The sequence below is a fragment of the Microtus ochrogaster genome, chromosome 18 (genome assembly GCF_000317375.1).
Source record: "Microtus ochrogaster isolate Prairie Vole_2 chromosome 18, MicOch1.0, whole genome shotgun sequence".
NCBI classification, from domain to species: Eukaryota; Metazoa; Chordata; class Mammalia; order Rodentia; family Cricetidae; genus Microtus; species Microtus ochrogaster.
Window position 1 is genome coordinate 47,534,537 of NC_022020.1, and position 8,237 is coordinate 47,542,773.

The window sequence follows — 8,237 nt, forward strand, 5'->3', positions numbered from 1 at the left end:
CGATCAATAAATACTTGCAAAATGAATTAATGAAGTTGGATGATGTCAGTAAAGATGTGGGCAAATTTTATTCTTTTAGATGTGTGTGTATGTATGTATATGGGTACACACATGAATACATGTAGTCAGAGGACCATTTGCAGTAGCCTTTGTCTTCCACTGTGTGGGTCCTGGGAATTGAATTCAGGTCATCAGGCTTGGTGGTAATCCCCCTTTTACCTGCTGAGCCATTTTGCCAGCCTAAAATGTAGATATATTTCAGGCCTTTGCTGCGTGTAGCGGTGCACAACTTTAATCCCAGTACTTGGAAGGCAGCAGCAGGCAAATCTCTGTCAGTTTGAGGCCTGCCAGACCTATACATCAAATAGAATAGGCCAGTCAGAGATACATGAGAAACCCTCACCATTCCCAGACAGGGTTTCTCTGTGTAGCCCTTGCTGTCCTGGAACTAGCTCTGTAGACCAGGCTGACCTCAAACTCAGAGATCCACCTGAGTTCTGGGATTAATGTGACCCTTCTTTAAAAAAAAAAAAAAAGAATAGCGGTTCTGGATGAAGAGGTGTCTTGAGTGTGAAGATGAACTTGTGATTGTGGTTTTAAGCTTAATTACTGAGTCGACTTTAAGGTCAAAATGATAAAAAGTTTTTAGAAGGAATGGGACATGTTCCTTCAGCACTATGAATCCTCACCAAAATAAAGCTTACTTCTGCTCTAGCAACTTGGGTCAGACTTTGTCCTCTGCCAGTTCATGGGTTCCATGAGGACAGAGACAATCTTCTGTATCTTTGATCTCAGATGTCACAGCCAACAACATCGTTGTCTTCATGTGGTGCTCTATGAGAATGCAGTTTAGGTGGGGAGGTTATGAACCCTTCAGATAAGAAACTTGAGACTCTGAACAGTGTAAGTTTCTCTCCAGTGAGGATGAGGGACATGAAGAATCTAACACTTCAGTGTTGGGAAGGCTGGGACATTAAGTTCCTCTCAGAACTGTGGTCTGAGAAGGCATTTTAACAACCAAGTACAAGAGCTGGTGTCTGCTTTAGCGGTTTGCTCACAGTTCTTTTAGCTACACAACTCAGACCACAGGTACACAAATGGAGACACGTATGTATCCATTGACTCATGTACATACGTTTATGTACATACGTGCATTTTTAAGACAGTGTTTTTAAGTCCCGATTGACCTAAAACTTGCTGTGTAAACCAGGCTACCTTGAATTTGGCTTTTATTCATATATTTATTAGGTGCAAGTGTGCTTCTGAATGGAGAGCCACAGAAGAGGCAAACGATTTGGAGTTAAGAAATAAGGGTTCTAGAATCACATGAAACTGCAAAGAAAATTATTTTGACTGATCTCACAGATTCTTAGTGTAAAGTACAGGCGTAATGCTTAGAAAGGCAATAAATATCAGAGCTGGCTACACTATCTTAAAAATATTTTTACATTAGTGTGTGTGTGCTTATGAGTGCCAGTGTTTGTGTGGAGGTCAGAGGGCGGCTTCTGGGAGTTGGTTCCATCCTTTCATCATATGGGTTTTGAGGTCAAATTCAGGTCCCCAGGCTTGGCAACAAGCTCCCTTATACCCCTGAGTTATCTTGCTGCATTCTGGCTACATTATTTAAAAGGTAAGAATAAAATGCAGAACCTCTTGTTGAAAAACTAGTAAGGGGAAACATTTTCAAGAAGGCAACAGTCGAATGTGAAGGTGAGCACTAGGTGTTCCCTGGGCATGGGCCTCAGGTGACACAGGCTGTTGGTGCCTGACAGGTGGCGTGTCCTCATGCGTGTTAATGATTAATGACGCAGGGCCCTTCCTTTTTTGAGCCCAAGACTTACTCTTGAAAAAGGCATTTAACCTTAAAGTAGCTGCCTAAGAAAGAGTGTGACAGATTCTTAAGACACAGTGGTGGGCACCATTGTAGAATATCCATCTTAACATGAGCACTGGCAAATGTGGGCTGTTAGTCACTGCAGACACAGAAGTGCAGTTTGGGATGAAAACCCTCCCTTTGGATGGGATGCCTTTTAGTAGTTGTTACTGTCTGAGAAATCATTTTTTTCTTTAACAGAAAGAACAAAGGTTTTTGAGTCAGACCTTTCTCAATTAGTTGATACTAAAATCTACTTCTGACTTGAGTATTTTCAACTTTAAACAATATAGAAGATGCTTCTTATGAATTATCTCATTAGATACCCACCAGGATTCTTGGGAGGAGAGTACAACCACTTGGGGGGGGGGTTGAAGAGATTATCCTTCAGTTAGTAGCAATCTGCCTTATCTGGATCCAGGACCATGACCCCAATGTATCTGTCCTACCAGTAAGGTGGCTGATTTTCCTGCTCTGGTCTCAAGCTACTGCAAAGGCTGAAGTACATTAAACCTTAGGTGGGTAACACACCAAGACTAGCCAACTGGTTATTCTGAGACACACATCTTCCTTCTAACCCCCAAGTGCCAGCTATCTTCCGACCTCTCAGAGTTGAGCATTTTCATCTTTATTGGAGATGAATATATTAAAAAACAACCTAAATGCCCAGTGTTGAGACAGTCATGAATGGCATAGAAAAGACGTTGCTAGGACTTGACGTCCTATACAAATATCAAGTGTTGGGGAAAGGCTTAGCACCCTCGTGGTGAGCAGAATTGATCCATCCTCCCGTTGGCTTTCCTCAATAGTTTCACATCACAGCAGATACAGAGACAGACTTGTGGGCCTCCTAGTACAAGATAAAGACTTCATTAGGGTGAAGACTTAGTCTTCCAACCATAGCCCCATAGCCCCAGGGCCCTTAGTGTCACATTCGATAGGTAAGGACTTGACGGACAGCAAATTACTCCATCTTCCAAAGAATGCAACAGTATGTGGGCATTTGAACTCCATACTTCTACCACTGTGCGTTTACAATGGGCCAGCTGTTCAACTTTCTTTACTCTCTGAATATTCATGATTTTAAAATGCTCAAACATGGAAGGTTTTAGTGGCTATACTTTGCCTGGCTATAAAACAGATGAAGAATGACTGAAATATTTTTTCTTCTGGTTTTTCGAGACAGGGTTTCCCTGTGTAACAGCCCTAACTGTCTTGGGACTCGCTCAGTAGACCAGGCTGGCCTCGAACTCACAGAGATCTGCCTGTCTCTGCCTCCCAAGTGCTGAGAATAAAGGCCTGTGGCACCACCAGTGGGTGACTGTGGAATTTTTAGGTTCTTAATAGCTTTTGTTCACTGTTGTGCACGCAGGGATATATCGACTCTCCAGCCCATTACCCCTGCTCAGAGGTCATCTGTAAGGCCCAATAGAAATGCAGTCTGCTTAAGTGTTTTCAGGTGATGGGGCATCTTCTTCCTCACGACACTACCAGTGCTTCAGTGCTGTCTTCCTTTGCCTTAAGGACTGGGACGGATGCTGAGAAAGGATGGGATGACTTATTCACATGTGCTTTCATTGCTTCAGAAGGCAGAGAGACCTAACAAAGCCTTTACAACCGCGAACGAACGAGTCTATCTCCCGCCACTCCCACCTCCACCCTCTATAAAGCCAGAAGGATGCTTTCCACTTCTCCCTTCCCACAGTCCCTAAAATCATGCAGACGACCAAGCTGATCTTCTGGGTGCTCCAGGTCTTTTCCTGATGTCTTTGTGAAGAAAGCATTTCCTCATTAGATGGACAAGCTGATACTCCTTCAGGATGGACTTCTCACCCTTCCTAGGTCTTCTTCATCTCCCATTCCTAAAGCACAGAAAGATGGGGAAAAGTCAGTTGTTGAGGTTCTAGTGGGACTGTAGGTTGGAACACTTACTGCATTCAGTATGAACAGCTCCAATGTCCAGGCCAAAGACCACGGGGCCCTGCTCTTCAGTGTCTGTGACCTTTAGTCCCATTCTCCCCTCCCAGCAGAGTAGTTAGGAAAGCCTTTTGTTGTGAGACAAGGTCTCACTATGTATATCAGGCTGGCCTCAAATTCACAGTGATCCTCCTGCTTCAGCCTCCAAAGTGCTGGGATTACACACCTAGCCAGATTTAAAAAAAATTTTTTTGATGATTTTTTTTTATTGTATGTATATGAATGTTTTATCTGTGCACTATGTGTGTGCCTGATCAGAAGAGAGTATCAGATCCATGGAGTTACAGATGGTTGTAAGCCACCAGATGGGTACTGGGAATTGAACCCCACTCCTCTGCAAGAACAAGTGTTTTTTGCTTATTTGTTTGTTTTTGTCTTTTAATTTTTAAGACAAGGTTTCTCTGTGTAGCCTTGGCTGTCCTGGAACTAGCTCTGTAGACCAGGCTGGTCTTGAACTCACAGAGATCCGCCTGCCTCTGCCGGGGATAAAAGTACTGGGATTAAAGGCATGCACCACCACTGCCCAGCGTTTGTCTTTCACTCTTAATGCTCACCCTTCCACCTGCTTGTCCATAAACAAGGGAGGACTTGGAACATGTTCCTTTCTTTCTGGATTACTCATCCCTCGGCCCCATTTGTTTTCCTCAGCCTCTTTCCTAGTATGTGTATATGTATATGTATATGAATATGGATATGGATTGTGTATGACCCTCTGCAAAGGCACTGAAAATAGCCACCCCAGCCGCTTGTCACCTTTCTCCTCTTCCTCTGCTTTATTTTACTTCACAGTACTTACTATGACCTGGCATCACAGTCTTCATGGATGTATGGATATGAAGTCATATCTTTCCGAGTCCCCAAGAGAAAGAAAGGCTGGTTTGGGTTCCTAGCTCTTCATCTTAAAGAAGAGGAAACCCCTTGGTCTCCACATTTCTTAGTAAGGTTGGGTACTTGTAGATCAAACTACCCAGGCAGATGTCAGTGTTAGCTTTCGCAGCGACTTACTGGGCACACTGGCTGAGCTTGCTATCTTTTTCTTGATGGGGGGGGGGGGAGATAGGGTCTCACTATATAATCCAGGCTGGTCTAGATTCCCCTGCCTCAGATTTAGGTGCTAGGATTGTAGGCTTGCACCACCATGTTCAACGTTGAATTTGTTTTTCAGTTCTACACCATTTTACCTGTGTATTCTGAAATCCAAAAAACCCTGAAACAGGCATATTTTCTAGGTGTTTTGGCACAAGCTCATTTGGTGGCAAAGCCCAATGCGGCCCGATATAAGACATTTTCTGTTCTATGCTCTACGTGTTACTCATATGCTTGAGAAATGTGTCGCAGTGTTTCTAATACATACCTTTATAAATCCCAAAATGTTCTTAACAGCTGTCCCCAAGAATTATACGAAGAGGTTAATGACCAGTGTCATATAGTGAGTCCCAAGCCTCTCTGTCTTTGTGTTGCTTTCTTGCTTATCCTTGGGCCAGGTATTACCCCTGATCTTGCCCCCTACTACCAGAAATGCTGTTAGGCTCAGAAGCCAGATGGCAGTTTGTTAAAACCATGTTAATGCAGGGGGCGAGGAGTCTTCTGGTTTTACTGCATGGCTACACCCTTAGTTCTCTACCTTTCTCTCTGGGTGGCATTCTGGATTTTGGGATGGGTTCTGTATAAAAAGATCCAGACCAGTGAGTTGCCATTAGCTGAGCTCTTTCTGGGTTTACCTTGGCCTTCTGTAGCACCCTTCCTTGGTTGGAGGTGACAATGGATGGACTTCTCTTCCTCAGCTCAGAAACGCAGTTGACAGGGAGAGACTGCTCTGCAGCAGTGCTTTGGAGTTTATTTGTAGTTTCCTGTTGATGGCAAACCAAACCAAACCAGTGAGTAGGTGAGATACAGTGCTGTCTACCTGCACCCAACCTGCACTTAGAAGGAAAAGTGAACTTTAAATGAGAAAGCACTAGGCAAACATGCTGGGGGCTGGGAGTAAAGACAGTGGCAGGCAAAGTCACAGAGTTCTCTCTATGCACCAGGCAGACATTGTATGGGTGGGCTTTTCCACGAGCCTGTGAAGTAGGTACTTTTTATTAACTGCCCCATTTTACAGATGAAATCAGGAAGGTCAAGTTTCTGTGAAGGGTGACACGGTTGCTTAGTATGAGAGCTGGGATTCAAATCCCATAGCTGCCCTGTTTCTTCTGGGTGCCGCTGCCAGGGATTCAACGCAGTGCTTCATGTATATGCGCTTAACTTCTCCCTTAATGTTGGTGTTGTCTTCATGTCTACTCTATCTTCACCTGTTAAATCTTCCAGATAACTGCTTAATATTCAACTCCGTAAGTGTGTATGTGTGCTGCCTACTTTTATGTAAACTTGACACAAGGTTCTGAGAGGAGGGAGCCTCAGAGAAGATGCTTTCATAAGATCGGGCTGCAGCCAAACATGTAGGTCATCTTCTTGATTTGTAATTGATGGGGGGGGGAGGGAGACCCATCCCATTGTGGGTGGTGCCATCCCTGCTGCTCATGATCCTGTGTTCTAGACGAATGCAAGCTGAACAAGCCAGTAAGCAGCACCCCCACCTCCATGGCCTCTGCATCAGCTCTTGCCTTCAGGTTCCTGCCCTGTTTGAGTCCCTGTCCCGACTTCCTTCTATGATGAGCAATGATGTGGAAGTGTGAGCCAAATAAACCCTTTCCTCCCCAACCTGCTTTTTGGTCATGATGTTCCCTCATAGCAGTTAGTGACCCTAACACAGGCAGTGTGAAATCTTACCAGCTAACCCTGCAAGACATTTAGAAAAGACTTAGGTTTTTCTACCTCCAGAGGATAATTAAAAGGATCAAAGGTGGCGTGGAAGAGGCACCGAGGGCACTGCTGAGAAGCAGTAGCTGCTGAGAAGGAATGGCTTCCAGCTGCTTCCCCAGCCCTCTGGGAATCAGATTCTCCATCTGTAAAATGAAGCTAAGGATGCCCCCCAAAGAGAGGAAGTGTCGGGTGGCTTCAGATCACGGGGTGTGGTCTGCTCACAGGGAGTAGCTGGGAGCACAGCTCATACTTATCAGAAGAGCCAGTTTCGTTGTCTGAGCGCAGGGAGGGCATCCAATCACCCAGCAAACACTTGGCATAGTCCTATCATCCAGACTCCGTAAGAGGCAGGGCTATGATAAACACAGTCTAACTCCCGTGTTAGTGTTTGATGCTGGGACTCTGACCTAATGTCTCATCTATGCCAGGCATGTGCTCATCCCTCAAGTCTTCATGAAAACACAAAATACTTGGGGCAGAAGACAGACATTATACAAACAAGCACACCTATATGCATATATTTCCTTCTAGTGGGTCAGTATAAGCAGATGAAGAATGTATATGACCACTGGCAATTTATAGCAATGCTTTTTAATGGGGTAGTCCTGCCCTTCTTGGGATATGTGGAATTTTCTGGAAATGCTTCTGACTGTTGTAACTGGGAATGAAAACAGTGGAGTGGTAGAGAGGGGCTCGAAGTGGCCGCCCCCCTGGGTGAGGCACTGGACTCACCTGGCTCTTGTTCTTGTTGCTCACAGACAGGCCCAGGGCTGGGCCCCCTGCCAGGGACTGTTGCAAGCGCTCCTTCACAGCCACCAGCTTCAGCTCCAGGTCAATCCTCTGCTCCTCTTTTGCACGACACTGAGCTTCTAGAGTGGCCACAGCCTCCTCCATGGCCTTCACCTTTGCTCCTGAGCCCAGAGAAACTGATGAGAAAGTCTGTGGGGCCTCAGGCGCTGCTGTCTCTCCTGGAGGACCTTTCTAGCAGTGCGGGTGTAGGTAAAAGACAGATTCTGGGGTGGGTTACCAGCCACACTCTGTGGTGTGATCTTTAGCTGCCTAGCCTCCATCTTTAGGAAACAGTACCCTAATAGTCCACTGCAGAACCATGGTTGCTCACTCATTCCCTACAGTTTGAGTAGGTGGGTCCCATGTAACTCAGGGGCCTGGCCCCCATCACCTCTCCTCTTCTGCTCACAGTGATGGGTTTAGACTTTAGGGTTGGCTCGAATGGAGTGGAGCCTGAGATTTTGGTGGTGGTCACTGGAAGAGGATCCCCTTTTGCTGGGGTGTTCAGAGGACTGGGTGAAGGCTTGTACTGTTCAGTCTCTATGTCACCACAAAGGGGAAGAGAATGAGGTCATTTGTTTCCCTACACTTCACCACAGTCTGATCTCTCAGTTTTCAGTTCGCGTTTTCGTGTGTGATGTTGGTTTCTGTTACTTGTGAACTGGAGTCATAGTTCAGAGCTTTCCACAGTCCAGGTTTTCGGGGAGGACCTTGTGCTTATATAGTTTAAACTGATAAATTTTCATTAATGCTTCTGTCATGCTAAGAAGCTCCATTTGTATGTGGAGGAGTA

At 45.3% G+C, this 8,237-nt stretch overlaps 1 protein-coding gene across 1 annotated transcript in view; it reads right to left on the bottom strand.

The window, feature by feature from the left end:
• Positions 1-2,483: 2,483 nt before the first annotated feature.
• The window catches only part of Afap1l1 (actin filament associated protein 1 like 1), a 54,796-nt gene continuing 49,042 nt past the window's right edge, over positions 2,484-8,237 (bottom strand). The window contains exons 17-19 of the mRNA XM_026783305.1: positions 7,388-7,566; positions 5,572-5,700; positions 2,484-3,735 (exon numbers count right to left, since the gene is read on the bottom strand). Coding sequence (XP_026639106.1) covers positions 3,712-3,735; positions 5,572-5,700; positions 7,388-7,566 — 332 coding nt within the window. The 3' untranslated portion in view covers positions 2,484-3,711. The remainder of the gene's footprint in view (positions 3,736-5,571; positions 5,701-7,387; positions 7,567-8,237) is intronic.